Genomic DNA, 23,058 nt, shown 5'->3' on the forward strand with positions numbered 1-23,058 from the left:
TAGCCCCTCAAAGCCGGGCTCCAACCTACCTTTCCAGCATCACTTCCCATTCCAGTCCTGCTCACCAACCCTCACAGATCCATCAAGGTCTCCCGCTTACTGCTATTGCTCACATTTATTTCTCAATATTAAAACCGCCTCCCCCCATGAGTCAGATAAAATATACCTTCTTTTCAAGGTTAAACTCAAGCGCTATCTTTTCCATGAAGTTTCTCTTGACCCCCTCCCCTGACCTCCTTTGTCCCTTGTAATCTTGTCACAATTAATAAGTCCCTTTCTCAGGATCTTCCTTAACAGTTGAATGTCCCTGTTGGCACATTTACCCCAGCTTGTTTAACTGTTTGTTTATATATGTCTCTTCTTACTAAATTATAAACTCTTTGGGGAAAGAAAAGGCGTCTATGTTACTATATGGTTTTCTCCACCCTCACCATGCATACCTAACTCAGTACCATGCACATTGTAGGAGCTCAATAAAGACATCTGTTGAATTTAACTAAAAGATGCCAACACCACCTCTAGGGTGCTGGTAATGTTATGTTTCCTCATCTGGGTTCTGTACACATGGATGTATTCAATCTGTGAAATTCATCAACTGTATCCTTAAGGATATGTGCTCTCTTTTGCATGTATGTTATACTTTAATGGAAAGAAACATTCCAATGATATCACTTCAAGGGTGAATTTTCTGTCTTTATCAGGCAATACAAGGAAGAATGTGGCATCAGAGCCATGCTGATGCAGATGAAGCTCATACTTTCAAGACATGAAACCCCTAGGCCATGGAGGATAGGAGAGGGGAAACTTATGATTTGAAACTTTCTAGGATGAGACTTTCTGGGAATTGAGGTTTGTAAGAGAGCTGGGAATGTGGACTCACCATTGGGATTCCAAAAAGGTTGAACTCGAGCATGCCAGGGATGGACCATCGAAGGTCATCCCAGGTGGCTGCGTTGTCTCCTAACCAGTGGGCTGCAAACTTGCCAGACCCCGCAAAGGTGGAACGGGTTATAATGAAGCTCCTCTTATTAGGAAACACGGTCTTGACAGCTCTAGAAAGGGAAAGACCCAGGAAACAATGTGTGGCCTTAGTGTGTCTCAGCCCAGCAACGTACACCAAGGATCTCAGAAGCCAACACCCCATTCGCCCCTTCTAGTTCTCCGCCAGCAGGGTTAGAGTTGCTGATGGGAGCAGACTGCACTATTAAGGGTATTTATGTTTTGTTTTGTTTTAAGGATTTTTATGTGCATCAATAATTCCATAATTTCAAAGTGGACTTGAAAAGGCTAGTAACTAGAGATATATAATTTTTAAGAAACAAAGGCAAAATTTAACTTTACATGGCTGTATATATGCAGGTGAGCAAAAGAAGGTTTACAGTTGTGAATACGCAAAACACAGTTTATTCTTGTATTATTATTTATTAATTATTGTATTATTTTTCATATAGACAACTGTAGACCTACTTTTGCTCCATCCTGAACATTGGTCTTTCACATGGTGTGATTTTAAACATACACAAAAATGAACTTAGGAACCCCCTCTTGGAACTTAAATTCTTTTAAATAGAAATACTTTGGTCACAATTTTGTAATAAGAAATAACATTTTAAAATCATGTATCTATGTGGGTAATTTTATAAGTAAATACAAATATATATCATCCATATTTTTAAAATAAGAAGTCTATTATATTCTTAAAAACATTTGCTTTATAATTTTTTCAACAACTTTCAAGAACACTAAAATTACACCATTACTGTGCTAATGAATGAATGTGGTTTTGCTCTGGCCTCCTTCTGTCAGAGTTGCAGTAAATAGAATAAATTTTCAATACCTTTTCCTCACTATAGAATTTGAGTCCACACACAAAGGCAGACACAGCACAGTAGAAGGATGCTGAGCCAGCGTATAAAACCCTAAAGCACATGAAGTCTGAATTACTTAACCATCCATCCTCCAGTCAGTACAGTGTGACAGAGAGGAAAATACATGGGCCTAGGACTCATGCAGAGGAAAATACATGGGCCTAGGACTCATGCAGAAATGGGCTTAAATTTTGCTTTTGCAATTTATTAGCTGTTTGACCTGGGTCAGGTTACTTCTCTTTCTTTCTTCTGACCTTCCATTTATTCATTTATTTATTCATTCTTCCCTTACACACATTCCATAAATATTTATTGGATTCCTTCTTCCCTATGTGCTACGTAGTTTCTTCATTCATTCAGCAATAATAACCATCCTCATCTGGCGAAGTTCTTAAAAGTAACACGCTGGCACCTGGCATCTAGCAAGATCAAGAGTGTGACACGTAGGAAGTCCATGCAACGGTGGCCTTACTCTGCCGTGGCAATCGCCATGGAGTAGCCATACAGGTTGTGGACATCGTACTGCTTGCCCCAGTGCTGCGTGGCATCCATGCAGAGAGTCTTGCAGAACAGGTACCCATCCAGGACTCCTGGGACCAGAGAGGGGTCAGAGAGTGAGCGCCTGCACCTCGACTGTCACAGAAGCTGACATGGCGATCCCTGGACAAGCAGTTATTGTGGCCATCCTGTAAATGACCACACAGCTTCCTCACTCTCAGAAGGCCATACGTGAGGGGTTGTTACTCTGATGTATAAAGCAATTGTGCTGGCCCATACCCATCCTCCCACTCGGGGGCTCATGTGACTAGAGGAGGGCATTTGGAAGCAAGAGGATCCAGGAAGACTTGAGATTCAACCTGAATTCTTCGAACTCAGCTAAGTTAAGTAGTTCAAAAATATAAATACTGGATGATAGTATAAATTAATTTCTCAAGCCTTCTCTCTATTGACCTGATATTATAAAGCATGATTGCCCAATTTCTCTTTCATTCATCTACTCTTTTATCTCTAATTGCACCACTCTGGTTCAGATCCAAATGACCTTTGGATCCTAACTATTGCAAAAGTTTCTTAATGGCTTATTGACTTCTGACCGATTGATTTTTCTAATCCACACTGCATATTAATGCCAGATTAATACTTCTAAAACAATTAGGCTATCATATTTCCCTCTTATTAAAACATAAACAGATCCTCTCACACACAAAAATAAAGTGTGATTGTTTAGCCTCCATCCAATTCCTTCAGCGTTTGACTTTGACACATCTGCTCCAATTTCTTATTTTCCCACCAGATTGGAAGTATTTGTAAGATGCTATAATTCTAGTAACTTGTTCCTTTCTTAATCAAGACACAATTTGTCAGGAAGCCTCTCCAATAAATGCTGATTTCAAGGTCACACCCCGAGACCCGAGATATAGTGCTGTTCAAAGTTCAATCAGAGCTCATTTACAACATATTCACTGACTTGGACTGTGACCTCCCAAGCCATGGGTTCTGGCTTCCTTTTATCCTATGGTTCAGGTCTGTTCTTCACACTTGTGATATCACCAGCCATGACCCTCATCTGAAGACCAAGCCTCATTATCTGGTCTCTCTCTGGTGAGTCCTGACCTGTGGGGTACCCTCTAGAGCAACACAGACCAATGACTAGCCTCTGATTTCTGTACCACATCTTCTCTAGACCTTCCCCTAGAAACAGGTCAGACTATAGGTAGAAGGACTAGATAGCCCCTTTTGAATTGATGCCTCCTTTAGGATAGCATGGAGTGCTCTGATTTTCTTTTAGTTTTCTTTATATTTCCCACATTATTTTTTCTATGTGAGCTCTTACATACAAACTCCCTTGCCAAGTTGTTCATATCTATCCTTATGAAATTAAAGTATCAAATAACCGTTGCCACTTTAATCAGACAAACCATCAAGACTTACTGGGAGTGAATGGGGGATAATTTAGATTGCTTGTCGAACATCCTGAAACTGAACCATCAACAAAGTTGGAGATCTCATTCATATCCTACAAAACATAGAACAAAAGAGATTAACTAAAAAAATAACACACCAACTTATATTGTACTAATGGTGTCTTTTGTTGAGGAATCAGAAAAATGATACCAGATATATTTTTTAAAGAGGTTCTTATGTACATGGAGAGGAATAGATATTCATATCTTCTCTATACATTGAAGGTTTCTCGGAGACGGTTCTTAAAAATCCCTTCAAAACTATAGATGCCTATAATCACTGACAATGAAAACTTTCCAAGCACATTAGGTGAAAAAATATTTCAATTTATATGATTCCATGTATGTCAGCTTGTACATTCTCTGTATATCCAAATATAGCTATGAATCCACACACACAAAAACAAATATATAAAAACATATACAAAAGCAGAAAGAGTGAGAGAGCAAGCACATGCCAACAGCTGTGCAAATGAGGAGTCCAGAAGATATGTACTAAAATATGTCTTTGGTTGATATCATTTTAGAGTGTTTTGCTTTCATCTTTTTAGCTCTCTGTATTGTTTGAACTCTCTACATTTCTCTTATAAACAGGAAAAAAAATATTCAACTCTAGAGCTCCCTAAATTTTGCTGAACATCTGTTACTTTGCATTTTTTTTCATTTGACAATATATGAGACATTGTCCCTACTGCAGTCACATCTTTGCCATGTGCCTGGATACTCTAGCTCAGATCAAATTGTCCAATATCTCCAAATGCAAGGGCCCTGGACTGGCAACTGAAAAATGTATTACTTGTGACAATGTGAGGAGTACATGAACTATTTCTATGTCAGCTCATTCATTTGTAAAAGGAGTGCTGGACGGGGGAAAAAACTGATTACTTATAATTCTAATGACCAGATTTTGACCCTGAGCTATGTGCTTTCGTAAGGTTATTTGATAGAAAGACAGGGATTTTGAACATCAAGAAGCTAAAAATCATGACCACAGAAGAAATACACAACTTTAACACAGACAATGAAGACACTGACTTTGTTAAAGATTTTGTTCACTTTAGTTCAGTCATCAATTCAAATGGAGACTGCAGCCAAGAAATCAAAAGAAAGCTGAGACTCAAAGGGCAGCAATGTAAGACTTAGGAAAGATCATCATGAGCAAGGATACATCATTAAAGACCAAAGCTAAGGCCATCCATACCTTTGTATTTCCAATTACCATGTATGGATGAGAAAGTTGGACAGGGGGGAAGGCCGATAAGAAAAACAAAAAAGTGATTCATTTGAAATATGGTGCTGGAGGAAAACTCTATGGATATCGTGGACCGTCAGAAAGATCGACAAGAGAAAATTAAGCCTGAAACATCACTGGAGGCAAAAATGACAAAACTGAAGCTGTCGTATTTCTGACACACAATGAGAAGGCAGGGTTTTTTGGAAAACACATTAATGCTGGGGAAAACAGAAGTCTGCAGGAAAAGAGGAAGACCAAAGATGAGATGGATTGACTCCATGAAAGAAGCCATAAGCATGAGTCTGCAGGAACTGAGCAGGGCTGTTGAGGGAGGACATTGTGGACGTCACTCATTCACAGGGTCGCCAGGAGTCAGAGCTGACTCAACACACGTAACACACACAAAATAGGAAATGCTTAGAATTATTGACATACTTGCTTTCCGCTCCTTCTCTCCCCACTATGCTCCAAGACATAGATATGGTCACCTAATGAATATTAGTCACCTAATAATCAAAACATTGAGAACTCACAATCCAGATCCCATCAAACTCCACTTCATTGTGGAAAAGCTTAAATTCATTTGCCCACCAAACAGCACACTTGGGGTTGGTGTAATCCGGAAACACAGTTTTTCCAGGCCAGACCTGCATAAGAAGAAAAAAAAAAATTTAATCAGAGTAAATTAAATGAATATAGAGTAAAGGAGAGTCCTTTGGGGAAAAAATTCCTAATATGATCAAGGCAACAGAGGGGCCTGAGCACAAGTTCTCAGGAATGTGAAGCACCACAAATACCTAGAATAAGTGTCAGGGGGATTCAAACAGTCACTTGAGGAAAAACTCCTTGTAAAAAATTGGTTAAGTCCTTGCTGATCTTCAGCTCCGGTTCACCCTTCCCTCTCACTTTCTCTGCTCCCTCTTCTGGAATGATAAGTGAGGGAGAGTGCTGTGCACATTTCAGCTGGTCCATCACAAATTGCGGGTTCTGGTCATCCACTGCCCTTCTCTATTCCTTTCCTACCCGCCTCCCCTCAGAAGCTAGGTGCTTGGGTCTGCGGAGGTATTAGAAATAAACCAGCAGGTAACACCTTCATGGAAAACAAGAACAAATAAAAAGAAGTCGTAAAACTTGTCAAATACTATAGAGAAATCGAGTAAGAAAAAGGGGTGAAACAGTCCACTGGATTTGCGGTTAGCGGCTAACTGGGGCCATTTGCCAGAGCGGGAGCGGTAGTGATGGGGAAGGAAGCAGACTGCAGTCGGCCGATGCGGGTGAGGGAGCGGGTAATCACCATGGGGGCTGCTGTGTAAAGGGACTTGGCTGTGAAGGGAATGTCAGAGCTGGGGTGGTTGGTATTTGGGGACAAAAGGACAGGGAAAGTTTAGCCCCAGCATACATAAAGCACCTGAAAATGTGAAACAAAACAATCACACACACACACACACACACACACACACACAGCCCCTCCACCATCCCCCAGCTCCGGCACTGAGTTACCTCCCCGATAAGTGGAGTCACTCCATCTGAAGCATTGACCCATATCTTCATGTCTGAACCCCTTTCATAGGGGCCATAGGGGTTACTTGAGGAAGAGTTGATGGAGATAGCCGGATCCTAGGAAGGGGGAAAAGGCAATGAAAGACCGAGCTTTAAGTTAGAGGCACTGAAAGGGGGTCGGCAATTGGGGAACGAAAGAAGGGGAGCTGGGTGTGTTGACAAGAAAGAGAAAGTCCCGAATTTGAGGGTAATTGAGGATGGCACATACCACAATGATGATCAGCTTCTGTCCATTGCGGTGCAGCTCCTTAACATACTCAGGAAAGCCTTTAAAGTCTACTGGGTTGTAAGTGAAGTCCTTCCTCCCATCCATATAATCAATATCGGCATGCTGAACATCCTGAAAGAGCACACAAGGTCTGCCGCTTAGTGCCTGGGCATTTCCCGGTTAAATGAGTCAGCCCAACTTCCCTTGTTATTATTCAGGGTGCACACTGACTCTGTGCTGGGCTCTAAACAGGGTCCTTAATCAGTCCCTGGCCTCTGAGTGCTTCTTTTTCCAATGGTAACTCCAAGGCAAATGCTCCACTGTTTCCCTAAGGCCTGACCCCACCCCTGGAATCAGGCTAACCTATCATCCCACCTTGTTGCTTGGCCAGTGGCACTAAGAACCAATCTAACAAAAAAACCACAACAATGCAACAAATCACTAAAGCTATCAGAAACAGAATGGCGCCCTAAACTCTGCCCCATCCACAAGATAACGGGGGAAGGGGCTGTCTTCTCCCTCATTTCGCCACCCGCATTCTGTGGTGTTGCATCTCTACTTCAAGGCTTCTTTGGTGATTATTTTTCCCCAGTTGAACCTGCATGAAAATAGTGGAGCCAGAATGAAATTGACTCTTGCTCTAAGACCTAGGTGTCTGCCTCCAAGGGGCTGAGAAGGGAGAGGAGAGGATTATTCCAGAGACCAGCCGGCTTTCCCTTTGTGTCACTTGTAAAACCTCACTCTGCATTATACAACAGACACACTCAAATTTAGCCATTCGAAACATAACAATATTTATTACATGTATCCTTTTGCTCACTTAAACTAGGAAAAGCCTTGAGAATTAAATGCAATATGTAAATAAAATGCATTATATGAAATGTAGTTAATACAATAAGCATAGGAAAACTTTACTAATAAAAATGTGATATGAAAAAAAGAGACAACAGATTGCCTCCTAACCCCATAATTGTGGTCTGTAAGTACTAGTTCCTACTATAAAGAACCAGTTCCTTGAAAGAATGGCTGGCCCAACAAAACAGTCTACCACTCTAAGTCCATAAAAGTCTTTACATTATATATATATTTAAAAACTCAGGGGGAGAAATTATAAACAATTATTCTTATTCCCCAAGGGCACTCTTTTATTTTTGGAGGATTTTTTAAAACCTCGCTTACATAAGGTAGCTGTGCTGCCCGGTTTCTCTCCACAACTTCTTTCATGTTCTCTAGGGTTCCATAGTCATAACGACTGAGTTGGAACCCAAGGGCCCAGTATGGAGGTAGGGCTGGCCGTCCAATGAGCTGAAAGAAATATTTGAAATAAAAATTAGAAAATGCCCTATTTTTAATAAAACCTTTACTAAGCGTTGGTTTAAGGGCACAAAACATACTCCATTTTCCAACACACTTTCTCATTGATGTTAGACTGTTGGTCTACTTTCCTGGTCTCCTTATAGATCATTGAGGGTAGAATGAATTGGCAATAGCAGATTTACGACAGCTACTTATAACAGCAGATTTTCATAAGTCACAATTGCACTTTAAACTTGCTTTGCGCTATTTAGGATTTTCTCAGTCATTGTCATGATATAAGTTTACCTGTAGATACTCTTGGACCACTTGTTCTGGAGTGTTTCCCAAGAACACATAGAAGTCCAGAATGCCCCCGATGGTGCGGTAAGTGATGGCTGGTGTGGGCTGGAGGACAACCTCTGATGGATTAAAAATGAAGAAAATACAAATTAAAATTTATTCTAGAGTAATAATTACAAAGATTTAGACCAGAAACCCTTACTCATGGTGACTGTATGTCAACACAAGGCCTTAAGCTATGGCTCAGCCATTCCTAAAGGGCTCCATTCCTTTTATCACCATGCTGTAAGAAAGGGGCTGGAGATTGCTCTGATGCATTTTTTTTTTTTATGAATATCCCTTCAGCCCTTTACCCATGGCATTGCTGTTCATCAGAAACACCCCAAAGGACAATCCACTAGCATCTTCAAGGCACAGGAAGAACGTCTGGGTACCATACAAGTTGTTTCCATCCTGCAGAAAGACAATAAAAAACCACAAATTTACAATCTAAGTAGTCTAAACTCCACTTGGCCAGAAATGACTTAGGAAACCGGTGTTAATCGTGGGAGTAAATGACAGGGAACTCATGGTGAAAGACACAACTAAACTTTGCAAATATAAGGTCAATATTTGGTTGATGCTAACCAAGTGAAAAAGTATTCCCTCATTGAATGAGCCACCTGAGAGCTTGTGATACCTGAAGTTCTCAAGAGCTCTCCTCTCAAAGATTCTTGTCTTACCTGACCTAACCCCACCTGCAAAAGCTCCTTCGAGCCTTAATATGAGTCAGGCACCTTTCTAATGTGCAACTAGATGGAGGTCTCCTTGAGATATCTGGTCTCCTAGTCTTTACAACAGTAGGCTTTAAAACTTGAGCAGGTCTTTTAGACCTTAGAAGAGTACAGTAGTTCCCAACCCTGGCTGCATCCCAGTCCAATTAAAACAGAATCCCTGTGGATGAAAGCAAGCATTGATGGTTTGTTAACTTTCCCTAGGTGACTCCAATCTGCAGTCATGTTTGAGAATCACTGCTCTAGCACAGAATTTCTCAGAATTTGGTGTGCATACAAATCATATAAGAATTTTAGTTAAATGTGGATCGTAATTCAGTAGATAGAAGAGGGAGCTGAGAACCCACACTTCTCACATAGTGGTGCCCCTGCTGGACACTTCAAGTAGCAAGGATCCAGGACTCCTTAATCAAGAGCCATCACCAGCCATTTCCCGGTGAGCTGCTCTGACTCAACGTCTTTTCTCTTTTTCTGTCTTTCTGATAGGCATGTGTATAGTAAGGAGCATGGCTTTAAGGTCAAAAGGCTGGGGATGAGATCTTCTCTCTGTTACTTACAAACTTTTTTTTAAATGGGGGCTTATTTGGCTTTTCTGAGCCTCAGTTTCCTCATCTGTTAAATGGAGTAAATTATACTTATTTTTTTTCAAAGTTCTTTTGGTAAATAGTAATAATGCATAAAAATAGACAATAAATTATTCCATGATCCCTTTTCATCCAGCCTCTGGTTCCGCTTAGTCAGGAAAGTGGCTGATTGCTGAGCCTAGAAAAGACCTCTGCTTTGTCAAAACCAAGAAGCAAAAGAAAAAAAGAAAAATTAATAGCAACAACAATAAAACTCTACTCTTTCACTGCCCCAAACTTACAAAGAGTGATCACTACCGTATTTTAGTTGATATTTTATCCTGTTTTGCTGACAAGCGTGGTAATTTGGTGATTTATAAAGGTCAGCCTCTCATGTGGAGATCAGAACAAACGTATTGTGCAGAGTCAATGTCAGTAATGTTTCCTCCAGAACTAGTTCGTTCAAAAGGGAGAGGTAATGAAAAGTAGTTGACTTTAACCGAGCACTTCCTATGTGGCAGACACTCTTCTAGAGACTCTATATGTAGCAATTAATTTAATTCCCATCACAACCCTATGAGATAAGTATATTGCCCCCATTTTATAGATGAAACACTGAAGACACATGGAGGTAACTTGCCCAGAACCACGTAACTGGTGCCTGGCAGTGCCAGAGTTCAGACCCAGACAGCTTCACCCCAGCACCCTAGTCTTAACCATTACGCTGCACTGCTGGGAGTGACCCTCAGGAACGAGGCTCCACTATTAGTGAAGAGCGGCCATCCTGAAAGCTTACCCCATTGGGGGTTGTGTCCCTGGCGAAGATGGGCCAGGTCTTCCAGGCCATGTCGTGGCGGTACTGCTGGTGCACTTGCTCTCCCAGGCCGTACACATTAGCACTGGGCAGTCGGAAGGACAGCTGCAGGAACTGGTCAGAAAACAGGAGGGGCCCGATGCTTGAGTCAAGCCTAGACGCAGATAGAAAACACGGGGACGGGTGGGCAAGTGGGGTGGAGAGAACACAGCTCTGCTTGGAAAAGCGGCCTCTCTGTGTCAAGGACTCAATACCCCCACTTAACTGGCCCCATTTGCCCTCCTGTGACATTTTTCTGTGGATGCCAAGAGATTAGGACTTCTTGAGGGCAGGTACCATGTGGCAGGTTTCTTAGATTTGTCCCACAGACACCCTATCACATGGCCTGAGTCCTATTCTTACATTAGAGTAGAAGTTCCATAAACAGTTACTGGTGGAAGAATGTGATTAGATAAATGAAAGGGAAAAAGAGGGGAAGGGCATAGCCCAGTGACTGGTCTATAATACATGTTTAGTAACAATAAAAAAAAGGGGGTGGGGGGAAAAGGAAGGCAGGCAGAGAAAAAGCATGTTCATTTGGAAGTGGAGAGTCTAGTCTCCAACAGGTGCTCACAGCCTTCAAAAATATTGTTGAAATGCACCTTTCCTCAGGCTGGCGATGCTCCCTCCCCTTCCTACTCAGTTCCCCAGGTAGGTTTTGCAAACTTACAGGACACGATTGTTGCTCCTTCTGATCACTTGGATGCTAAATGGTGAACTGGAGACGCGGACTTCGTAGGCCTGGGAAGAGGCAGCATTTCCCTTGAAGGCTTGGACATGTTCATGGCGCACTTCATACCGCTCATTGTCTTTGTCAGTTAACTGTCCAGAGAGGTGAAGGAAGAGAAAGAAAACGTCTCTGTATTCTCAAAATAGAAGCATCCCTACCAAACACCAGTGCTTCCCAATGTCTGTGCTCATGGTCCTGGAACTCAGGCATTAATGCAAATAGCATGTCTATGGTACATGTATACATTATATCATCAAATTCACAAGTTGGCCCTTAGATAGAAATATACACTCCAAGTCTGAAGATATGGACTATCTCTAGAACTTTCAAAGAAGTGATAATATGTTCCCTCCCTACTACATTTCACATGGTATTAAGGGCAAATAAATGACAACCAAAGCTCACCAGGAAACTCTGTAATATCTATTTAGGAAGTTATCACACTGAAGGAGGGCTATGGATGCCTTGGGCATACAGGCACTAAGTAAGAATAATGACAGTGGAGGAAAACACCTCCATTAGCAAAATTTTCTATTTTCTAGTAACTGCAGTTATCAAGTAGGAAAGAACCTCTCGAAACAGATTTTTTTTAAAAAATAAATAATCCGCAACCTTAAAGTGGAGACGGTTAGATGTCTGATATTCCTCTGTGAGAAGGACATTGCTGACATCATTTCCAAACAGGGATGGAGACGGCAACCTTTTCAACTGGGCTGTGAATCCTAATGCAGAGAAGGAGAAAGGTTTACATAGTTGGCTGCGTACATTCGCAAAAAATAGACACATAAAAACTGACCTTTATGTCAAAGGGCCTGGTGAAAAGCCTTTGTTTTCCCCAAAGAAGGGAAGATATAGGCATATACCCCCAACATGAACTTATACAGTGTTGGACCAGAATCTGAAGCTAGGTACTGTCATCACCTTATCCAAAAATACGAAATATAGGCTCAAAAAGAAATGTAGCCTCTCTTTCTACAAAATGTGACTGGAAACCACAAGGCCTAACTCTCATTCCACCAGCCCATCTGTGTTAATCACATACCCTTTACACTCTCAGCCCTCCATCTGTATATATACAATATTCCTTCCCGGTTATTTTAATGCTACCTTACAGGTGATCATATACATCGATGCCAAGTCCCTAGTTACATAAGCCAGGTGAGAGGGGAGACCTTAGAAAAGCAGGACAGGCTGAGAGCCTCCGGATGGGGAGTATGACTCTTCCTTTACTCTAAGAGCCTCCCCACAATAGTCCCCTCCTGTGGTCCCCTGGGTGGTCATTAGTATGCTCTGCATTTTAGGGTGGGAGGGAAAAGAGGGGATGTTTATTCCATGCACAGACATTGGTTAACTTTCCTAAAATGTCGAAAACATTGGAATTGTTTTCACATCGTTAAAATCGCATTATATTAGAGTTGTAAATAGCCTCAGATTACTGAGTTCAAATCCCTCTCTTTAAAAAGTAGAAACTTGGGGACCAGAAAAGTGATGATGTTTTTGCAAGGTTACAAAGGTACCTGAAGGGAGAGCCATGAATAGAGTATGTCCCCGAAGTCCCAGGACAGAGTGATTTTTCCTTGATGCCAAAATAAATTCTAGTCCACCTTCGGTCGCATGCATTCGTGTGGCTGTACCCAGCAATCTCCGCATGTCGCTGAGGCTCTCCACTGGGGCCAACAGAGCCCATCCCTGGGGGGTCCAGAGCCTGCCTCTTGGTCGGGCTTACCTGCATTTGTCTTTGTACGGCTGCCTTCCAGTTGGTAGCCATGACTCTTAGAATAGTAGCACCAGGGCACACTGATGGGTCCCTGGGGCTTCCAGCAGCAGCCACGCTGCTCACACGTGGCCTGAAAAAGAAATGCAGCCAAAGTAACTCCATTTGTTACTAGAACACTGTCATTTACAAATATAATTTGCACTTGTGATACCGTTAACTTCATTTTACAAATAAAGGAACTGATATTTAGAGAAGCCGCGCTATGTCCCCGTCAATGCAGAGCTTGTACTCAAAACCAGTCTTTCTGGCAAATGTCCTTTCCAGTTATTGTTCTTATATAACAATTTAGGGACCACAATGCAGCCCATATGTGTCATCACAATAAAACTGATAAATGTATTTAATATTCTAAACTACAATATAGGTATATCACCAGTAACTCAAAATTACAGTTAGAGCTTCATAGATATAGGTTTTGGCTTTTAGAAAAGGGGGGGGGGGGACATTCTGCAATCAATTTTATTCAGAAGCTTTAAGATCGATTTTGCTTTGACTTTTAAATGTACATTACATGTGCATATTACATTAAGTTTAGGGATCATTTGCATCACAGCAATAGATAACTAATACATCCTGCTACCCTACTGTACAGATGAAGAACCGGAGGCCCCTGAGGTGAAGGTTCACGGAGGTGATGTGACTGGCCAGAGGTCACTCAGAGATTGAGAAGGCTAGGACCAAACCTTCATCCTCTCCCACCCATTTCCTTTGTTCTACAGTCTGGAGTGAGTATCTGTTGAACACATTTTTAGGAGGATATGGCTTACATATATGAACAATTACATTTACTCAAATGCTAATTTTTTATTCCAATAGCCAATATTAAGGATGGGAAAACTATGTCCATCTGCGGCTAATATTGCTGTGGGGTCAGGTGTCCCTGTGAACTCAACTTCAACCAGCAGATTTTGCTTTTTTCTTTAAAAACCCACTCAGATGAAACTTCAGTGTAACAGGAAAAGAGAAGGTGTTGAAAAGGGTGTTCAGCGCAATGGCTTCTGTATGCTCCCCAGAGCTGAAGAATTTCTTCATTGAGCTGGAAAGGGCAGAGATCAAAGAGTAGCCAACTTGAACACACAGCCCCAGTAGTGTTGCCGAGCAGCCACGAGCAGAAGCAGAGCACAGCACGTGGAAACGAGAGAGCAAACAGTACGTGAAACCCAGGAAAACACGTGGAGAGAGAAGCTTTAAAACACGACAACCCGAGCTAGACTGAAGGCACACAAGGAGGAGACCCAAGACACAAATACGCCCCTTTAAGTTGGGCATGAGGATTAAAATTTCAGAGACATCTTAAAATTTAAGGCAAGAAAACATGTAGATGAGGGTAGGGGGTAAGGAGCTGTAGATAAAAAACAGAAAAAATGGAAAACGCAAAATGAAACCTTAGAAAAAATATTGTCAGGTCAATCACCATGTTTGAAATACGTAGTTTAAAAGATAAAGATAGTTCGATTGCATTTAAATAAATAAATTCAGCTAAAGTCGCTGAAAGGAGGCACACCCCAAACTGAAGCTCACTGAGAGTAAAAGTGGGTAAATAGACACATGAGAAGAGTGCTAACCAAAGGCTGGTTAACTAAAGAAATATCAGACAAATAGGCTCGAAGTGAAAATTCATTATTAAGGAGACACTGAGTCACTACATGATGATAGAAGGTTTCATTCACCAGGAGACTTGACATACAGCTAATAATAAAGACTCGAAATACAGAAAAAATTTTAAGAATGACAAGGGAAAATCAAAAAGGATGATATACATGATGACATGTTTTTAAAGAGCTCCCTTAGTAACTGATACAGTAGACAAAAAGTGAAGACAGTTCACTTTTTACATAATTATATGGGCTCCGGCACCAACACTGGGAGAGGGGCTGAACTGCACGCACAAGTGGAAGCCAGGCCCTGAAGACAGTTTAAGACGTAATCACGCTCTGCTCTACCCAAGTCCTGTGCTCCTCCAGCCCCGGTGCTTCTTAACGCTTAAACAAGGGGAGAAGAAACAGAGAAGTATTTTAGACCAAAGTCAGACGCGAAAGGAGCAGGAAAGCTAGAGCCCGGTCTCATCCATGAACATAAATGCAAAGGCCTAAAAGACAAAGGATGTGTGACTTTTTCAGAAATCAGCAGCATGCTCGATAGCAACAGAGTAGTATTCTTTGCAGAGATACCAGGATCCTTTAATATTAAAAATCCACTTGTGTGGTTCCTCACAATGACTTATTAAAGGAAGGACACCATATAATCATTTAAATGCATCAGCTGTTCATGATAAAATTCTCAGCAAATGAGGAATAACTTATAACTTCCTTAGTTGGATAATGGGTGTCTACCAGATGGTGAAACATTAGAAACATTCCCTTTAAAACCAGGAACAATAAACCCTAGGCGACCCATGTTTATGACTGCCCGTAATTAAAATTATATTGGAGGGCCTAACAATACAATAAGGCAAGAAAAGAAAGAAAATTTATAAGACTGAAAAGATAAAATCAAATTATTTTCAGACATGATATCTAGGTAGAAATCCAAGAAAAGTTATAGAACTAAGTAGAAAATAAGTTAATTACTATTCTATTAGATCCTTTATTTTCTTCTTAAAATTGTAATATTTTCTGAATGCAAGGGACAAAAGGTTAATAGTTGCCACTATAGAGATGGGTGGGGCTACAGGAAAAGCAGGTTTCAGTGTGTACACAAGCGTGGGAGATCAAAAGTTCAGTTTTGACGTGTTGGTTTTGAGGTATTTCTTAGACATCTGAGTGGAGATGCTGATTTGGCAGTTGCATAGATGAATGTGGGATTCAGGAACGGGACTTAGGCTGGAGGCATCACATCACCTCTAGGCACACAGGGGTTACCATTTAGAGACATGACATTGGATGAAATCATCAAAGGACTGAGTGTGGACAGACAAAAGATTTTGCTATATTTAGAAGTTATAGAGAAAAGAAGGAATCATGAATGGGATCAAAAAGTACAAATTTCCAGTCACAAAATAAATAAATCATAGGGCTGTAACATACAGCACAGTGACTATAGTTAACAATTACGTATTCCATATTTGAAAGTAGATCTTAAAAGTACTCATTTCACTCATATGTGGGATATAAAACTGAAACTCATGGACACAGACAGCAGTCTGGTGGTTGCCAGAGGGAAGGGGGTGGGGAGGGTGGGAGATGAAGGGGACCTAATATATGGTGACAGAAGATGATTTGACTTTGGGCGGTGGGCACACAGTGCTCTATACAGATTTTGTGACATAGAAATCCAGACCTGAAACCTATATGATCCTGTTAGCCAATGCCACCCTAATAAATTTTAAAAATCATTAAAAGAAAAAAGTACTAATCACAGTAAAAAAACAAATTTTGTTAACTATGTATGGTGATGGGTGTTAACTAGACTTATTGTGGTGATTATTTTACAATATATACAAATTTTAAAATAAAACATTACTTTGTACACCTGAACCTAACATAATGTTCTGTGTCAATTATACCTCAGTTGAGACAGAGAGAGAGAAAGAAAGAGGAATCAGCAAAGGGGACTGAGAACAGAAGTGGCTGGTGTCCTATGAAGGAAGGGTGTTCCCCTAGAAATGGGCCTCATGTAAAGACTTGGGCAATATCAGCAGCTATAACTGAGCTGAGAATTTCTTCTCCTGTTCAGGTTTAGGCTACTCACACTTTGGCTCTTTTTGGACCATCCATCTTGCCTCAAGGTATGGTTCATAAATTATGTTTCTGAGCTGTGACACTTAAGGCTGGTGACTCACTCAGGCCCACTCTCCTGGAACCCATCTTAGACAACACAGTGAAGTGTTTGAACTTGACCCAATATACAGTCATGAATGCTGTAGGTGCTCAAGTTAGGTAGAAATATAATAAAAGTAAGACATTCAAGACAGCAGTTTCAATCAGGCATATAATGGAATAAATGGGGGGCTAAATGGAATTCAGAAGAGATGCAGGGAGGCCACTGGAATAATCCCAGAATGAGGTGACAGTGGCTGGTGTGGTCACAGTGAGGACAGGATTGAGGTGCTTGTTCTGGAAAATATTGTAAAGGAAAATGTTTTAAAACACATGAAACACTGGTCAAAGGGACAAAGGAGAGAACCAGGCAAAAGTGCTGCTGTTTCTGCCCCAGAGACTAGAAGCACGATAGAACTACTACCGGGAATCTCATAGTTGAGAGGGGAAAGCAGATTTGGTGAGGAGCTGAGGAGTTCACCTCACAGCATTTACTAAAAGCTCTTATAATAAAACACCGAGTAAACAGTACGGAGGCAGTAATGACATCTGAGGTTTACCAGTAGCCAGGAACGAGAAGGGGTAGGTGTGGTAGGAGAGGGAACAGACTGAGGATGCCCTGGTCCTCTGGGTGGGCTTCTGAGCAACCAGTTTCCTAACACACGATGACAGGGGCAAGTCCAAGGGGATGGATCAGGTTGCCGCACACCGAGTGTGCCAAGCATCCTGTTCTGGCACAACAGGTCTAGACCACAACTTCCCATTCCCACTGACAAAGCAGCCCATTAAAGGTCCTCTATGGTCCAGCTCCAATCTACGCTACAGTCTCAAACATTCTCCTCTCTGGCACCTACGCTAGATCTGGGCCATAGTGGGCCATTCACTGTCATATATGTGCCCCACAATTTCCTCTTCTGTCACTTAATTTACATCATCTCTTGTATCATGAAATCACTTTCCATCCCTCCCATCTCTGTCAAAATCCTACTTATCTGTAATTCCAGGCTGTTACCTTCTCCTTGATAATAACATCTTCTGTGGGTTCTGATCCCCACAATATCTCTTTCAGATCATATGAGTTTTTGTTTTATATCCCAGTCATTTACTTACTTAGCTTATCTCCTCTACTAGAATGTATGACAAGAAAAAAAACGATATATGTAGCTGAACCAATCCTATAATCCAAAATGCTAAACTTTGTAGCATTTGGTCCCGTACTGAAGTGCTTTTGTTTCCCTTCTCCTCTCATCTTTTTTCCTTTATTCCTAAGCTTTTTAGGCTCTCCTTGTTTCTCATGACATGATTCCGCTCAGCCTCAAACGGCGGCCCCGAGCTGCTGTGTATCAAAACCCAGCCTCTGACACCTGACTCCCAAGGTCTTGCACATTCTAAACCCACCTTTTCTTTTCGGCCTCATTTCTTCCTACCCCAGTCAGGCAAGTCTGTACCCTGACCCAAGGGAAGGTCAGGGAAAGATGCCACATGAAGGAAGGCGCGTGAACACAGCAGGAGTCTTGGTAAGGGAAACCGGTCTAACTGGGATGACACCCACTGTAGCAGGTGTGCGGCCCTGCTGTGCCCCCAACAGCCGGTCCAGGCACTGCTTTGTCCTGTCCTGGGGAGCTCCTGATCCTTAACTGTCTATCAGACTGGACCTCTCTCTGGCCTTCAACACAGCCTCGGGGCTTCCTAACTAGTGTCGTCCCATCACTCTGCTCCGATCTGCATTTCCTAGGCATTTTCTTTACTCCAAATTGATCTGGCTCCGGTTGCCTTCTCAGCCTTAACTTCCAGCTTCCCCACAGGCCCGGCCCATCTAATCCTATGACTTACCTCTCATCTGTGCTCTCTCTGCTGCCTAACTTCTCTCTGGCTCAGCCTATAACCCTTTTCATTCAATACCAAAGGCTCAAGTTATAACAATATCCATGTTCCACAGTTCCCACCTCTGTGACTTTGTCCATGTGATGGGCTGAATTGTGTCCCCATGAAAGATATGTTGACATTCTGATCCTCAGCACCTCAGAATGTGATCTTATTTGGAAATAGGGTTGTTGCAGATGTAATTAGTTAATATGAGGTCATACTAGAGTAGAGTGGGCTCTTAGTCTGATATGACTGGTGGATTGGATGGGAAATTTGGATGTATATACAGAGGGGGGGGAGGGGGGAGGGAGGTGACAATGGAGGCAGAGATTAGAGTGATGCAGCTATAAGCCAAGGAATATCAAGAACTGATGGCTGTTGGCAGAAGTTAGGAGAGAGTCAAGAAACAGAGTCCTTCTCAGAGCTCTCCAAAGGAACCAACCCCGCCCATACCTTGATTTTGGACTTCTAGCCCCCAGATGTGTGAGAAGGGAAAAAAAGAAAATTTAAAAAAAAAAAAGGCTTTTGGTACTAGGATCTTTTTAGACAAGTCAAAGTATCAACTCTCAAGGACAGCACATACTGTCCCATTTTGCTGACAACAGGATGGCCACAGAGATAAGCGTGAGTGCCCTGTGCCCGAGCGTCACCTGCAGCAAGCATCCTTGCTGTGCCTGGCGCCGCTCCGCCGGTGAACTTCACTCAGGGGCTGCCTTTTGCTCTCTCTCACTCTCAGCGTGGAAGGTGGCTGATACGGTAGGTGCGGTATATTTTATAACCATCATATTTAGCTGGACTCCTGCTGCTGAGCAAGAAATACGGCCCTGAAGCAAACAGCCAGATGCCTGCACTATCTTAATCTGGCATTTACGAGCATCTTCCCAAGCATGGCACTGGACGCTTTGTCCTGACTTTAAATGTCTTACGCATGGGTTTGGCTTTTTATTGCAGATCCTAGAGAACCTTTGGAGTTGCAAAAAGAGAAAGGGAGAGTGACAGAGAAAGGGAAAGAAATGGGCAGTAACAGAATCCAAGAGAACTAGCAACCAAGTGGTGTTGCGGGATAAAAGACAAAACCATTACTGTATAAGTCAGTCCAAAGTCTTGCAGAGGATATACTTACCCTAAAAAAACATTTACTGGTTATCTGAAATTCAAATTTAACCAGGCAGCCTGCACTTTTATTTGCTGAATCTGTCAACCCAAAAGTACGCTCCAGCTCTTCCTCTCCCAAAGTTGAACTGTCCTATCATACAGGCCTGGACACAGGATTAACCTGCCCGAGCCACCAAGAGCTGCAATGTGGACAGCCCTCCGGGAGTGATAAACAGAAAACAAACAAAAAACACGAAAACAAACAAAAAACTCTCCAAAAGCATAAACTTATCGAGGAAAACAAGACCCAGAATTCAAACCTTCGTGGGTGTCTGGTCCGGGATGCAGTTTATTCGCTCCAGTTCACTGACCACGGGGCACTCGGCAGGGGTGGTACTTGGCGCAGGACCTGGGATTATCCCAAAAGCAAATATAAGTGACCGTCAGACAGACCTAAAATCACAGGCCTTCCATAGCCCCATGGTTCTCAGTGGCTCTGGTTATATGCACTCCACTACTGCTTGGGCTTCACTGCGATGTCCTTGAAATGCACTTGCTTTATAAAGCCTCTCTGTTCCTGCCGACTGCATTTGCCTCCATGCACACCTGCGTCACCTCCGTCTGTCACCGAGGCCCTCCCCGTGGGGTAGCGCTGTAAGAACAAGGAGTCCAACTCGCATTCAATCAGCAGCTCACCAAGGCACAAACTGACTCTTCCTTCTGTAGGCCAGGGGTTGGTAAACCGCGGCGTGGGGCCAAATCCAGTCACAGCCTGATTACTAGATGAAGTCTTGCTGGGACACGGCCGCACTGTTTTTTGTGTATTGCCTGTGTCTGTTTTTGTGCTACAATGACAGAATGAAGGCCTATGACACAGACCATATGGCCCACAGAGTCTAGAGGATTCAGCCTCTGGCCCTTTACAGAAAAGTCTGCAGACTCTGCTCCTGTCCTTTGCTTCCGCCCCAGCGGCTGGGTCGCCATAGGTCTGCACACGGAACATGCCTGGTATATGCTGTAGTCTTGAGTGTCACCACTCTAATCCCAGCAACCTCAGCTCTGCTCGCTCAGTCAACAGGCAGTGCCTTCTGAGGGCCATCCCTCAGGGCCGGGGACACTTCTGAGTGATGGCAATCTTCCAGACACATAAAGGCTCATTTGACATAAAATGTCAAGGGAGCCCAAGGGCTTTGATTCAGATTTAAAAATGAATAAAATGTAAAAAGGCATGTTTTATGCATCCTAATATGAGGAGGTGAGATTTCTTTAAGATGCTGCAGTGAAGTAATAACGACATTAAGCTGAAACAATGAGGCTTTTAATTAGTTTTCATTTTTCCAATTCAAAAGTGCTGGATTAAAAGAACCGTATTTGTGCCGGTTTCTGCATATGGGCTCGAGTTCCACCTCCAACCACAGGATTTTAAGGAATGAACAGACTTTGAGGCTACTTAATCTGACTTCCCATGAAAGTAGACATTGCCAGGACTGAGACTGAGATGAAGGGCCAAGAATGTTTCCTCTAGCCACAGGCTGACCCTTCATTGACTTTGGAAGGGTAAGAGATCATGGGTAACTCAGCTTAATCCAGCCTCTCTTTTAGAATAAAACAGTTCAGTAAACTTATTTTTAATTTTTTTCAATCAGAGTCTACATTCAATATTATTCTGTATTGGTTTCAGGCGTACAGCAAAGTGGTTATAAATCATGTACTTTACAATTAACTTTTAATAAAATAACTCTGGTAGTTGTTATGTTTGTTAAGGAAACCAAACTTTGGCCTAAAATACTTTAATTGACTCTATGCTTATTTGACTGCCTTTCCTATAAGGGTATTGCTCATTACTATTGTTAATTATTATTGTTAACAGAACTAGAATTAATTAGTCAATGAAATTTGGCAAATATATTTCACGTCAGTTGTGGAATCCTGCACCGCGCTAATTGGGAAATTAATGCGTCAGAACTTAGGCCTACCATGAATCCCTGCTGAGGTGCCACAGTTTAGTCAGGTGCTCCCCAACACATACAGCACACGCACCGTGATGGCAAAGAACATGAAGCACCCTTCCCTGCCATAGTCAGGTGCTCCCCAATACATACAACACACGCACGCACACACACCATCATGGCAAAGAACACGAAGCACCCTTCCCTGCCATTTACGAGGATTTCTCTCTGATAAGAGCGACATGTGGAAGAACCCCCGAGTTCCTTGTTACCTTTGTGTTTCAAAGACTCTTGGGCAGAAAGCACAAAGAGAGGAATCGTGATGATGAACACAGTAAGCAGGAGCGCAGTGAGCATCAGCTCCAGCGGAGTAAAGCCTTTCAGCCTCCTCCTCGCCATCTATAAAAGGAGAAAACAATTTTAGATTCTAAAGTAATTTTAAATTTCCTACCGATATTTATTATTCAGCTAGCAAGGTTTTTTGTTTGTTCTGGTGTTTTGGTGAATCCTTGCCCTATGATATTTTTTCCACTGATTTTTAGGGAGAGTAGAAGAGATGGGGGGGTAGAAAAACATCGATCGGTTGCCTCCCACACTCGCCCAACTAGGACTAGGGATCAAACCCGCCACCCAGGGATGTGCCCTTGACCAAGAACCAAACCCATGACCCTTTGGTGCACGGGCTTATGCTCTGAACACTGAGCCACACTGGCCAGGGTCAGCTAGTAAGTTTTTTGTTTTTGTTTTTTTGTTTGTTTGTTTTAACTATCTCTTTATTGATTTCAGAGAGAGGAAGGGAGAGAGAGAGAAAGAGAAATGTTAATGATGAGAGAGAGAGATAGATCGGCTGCCTCCTGCATGCCTGCCACTGGGGATCAAGCCCACAACGTGGGCATGTGCCCCAACCAGGAATCAAACCACGATCTCCTGGATCCTGGGTCAATGCTCAGCTGCTGAGCCACGCCGACCGGGCAGTAAGTTTTTAATGAAATAGCCCAAATGCATACCTAAATAGATGAATGGCAAATTCTATGTACCCATCACCTAGAATAAAAAATTATCAGCTCCCAGACAATCTCGTCTTCATTCTTTCTTATATCTCTCCCTATTCTTGCATTATTTTTAAGCAAATCTCAAATTTTATATCTTTTAATCTGAAATGTTGAAGTCTATCTCTTAAATAAGAAATTTCACGGGAGACAAGCAAAACATCACACCTAAATTATTTTTAAATAATCCCCTAATCATCAAATATCTAGTCAAT

General features: G+C 42.2%; 1 protein-coding gene across 1 annotated transcript in view; it reads right to left on the minus strand.

The window, feature by feature from the left end:
* The window catches only part of LOC308562203 (maltase-glucoamylase-like), a 75,283-nt gene that overhangs the window by 38,636 nt on the left and 13,589 nt on the right, over positions 1 to 23,058 (minus strand). The window contains exons 2-16 of the mRNA XM_081148056.1: positions 22,067 to 22,193; positions 20,166 to 20,254; positions 13,076 to 13,196; positions 11,962 to 12,071; positions 11,290 to 11,441; positions 10,563 to 10,734; positions 8,784 to 8,883; positions 8,437 to 8,549; positions 8,014 to 8,139; positions 6,835 to 6,966; positions 6,567 to 6,683; positions 5,600 to 5,713; positions 3,801 to 3,885; positions 2,341 to 2,458; positions 881 to 1,052 (exon numbers count right to left, since the gene is read on the minus strand). Coding sequence (XP_081004182.1) covers positions 881 to 1,052; positions 2,341 to 2,458; positions 3,801 to 3,885; positions 5,600 to 5,713; positions 6,567 to 6,683; positions 6,835 to 6,966; positions 8,014 to 8,139; positions 8,437 to 8,549; positions 8,784 to 8,883; positions 10,563 to 10,734; positions 11,290 to 11,441; positions 11,962 to 12,071; positions 13,076 to 13,196; positions 20,166 to 20,254; positions 22,067 to 22,193 — 1,848 coding nt within the window. The remainder of the gene's footprint in view (positions 1 to 880; positions 1,053 to 2,340; positions 2,459 to 3,800; positions 3,886 to 5,599; positions 5,714 to 6,566; positions 6,684 to 6,834; positions 6,967 to 8,013; positions 8,140 to 8,436; positions 8,550 to 8,783; positions 8,884 to 10,562; positions 10,735 to 11,289; positions 11,442 to 11,961; positions 12,072 to 13,075; positions 13,197 to 20,165; positions 20,255 to 22,066; positions 22,194 to 23,058) is intronic.

This window comes from Miniopterus schreibersii (genome assembly GCF_964146895.1).
Source record: "Miniopterus schreibersii genome assembly, chromosome: 9".
In the NCBI taxonomy this organism is placed as follows: Eukaryota; Metazoa; Chordata; class Mammalia; order Chiroptera; family Miniopteridae; genus Miniopterus; species Miniopterus schreibersii.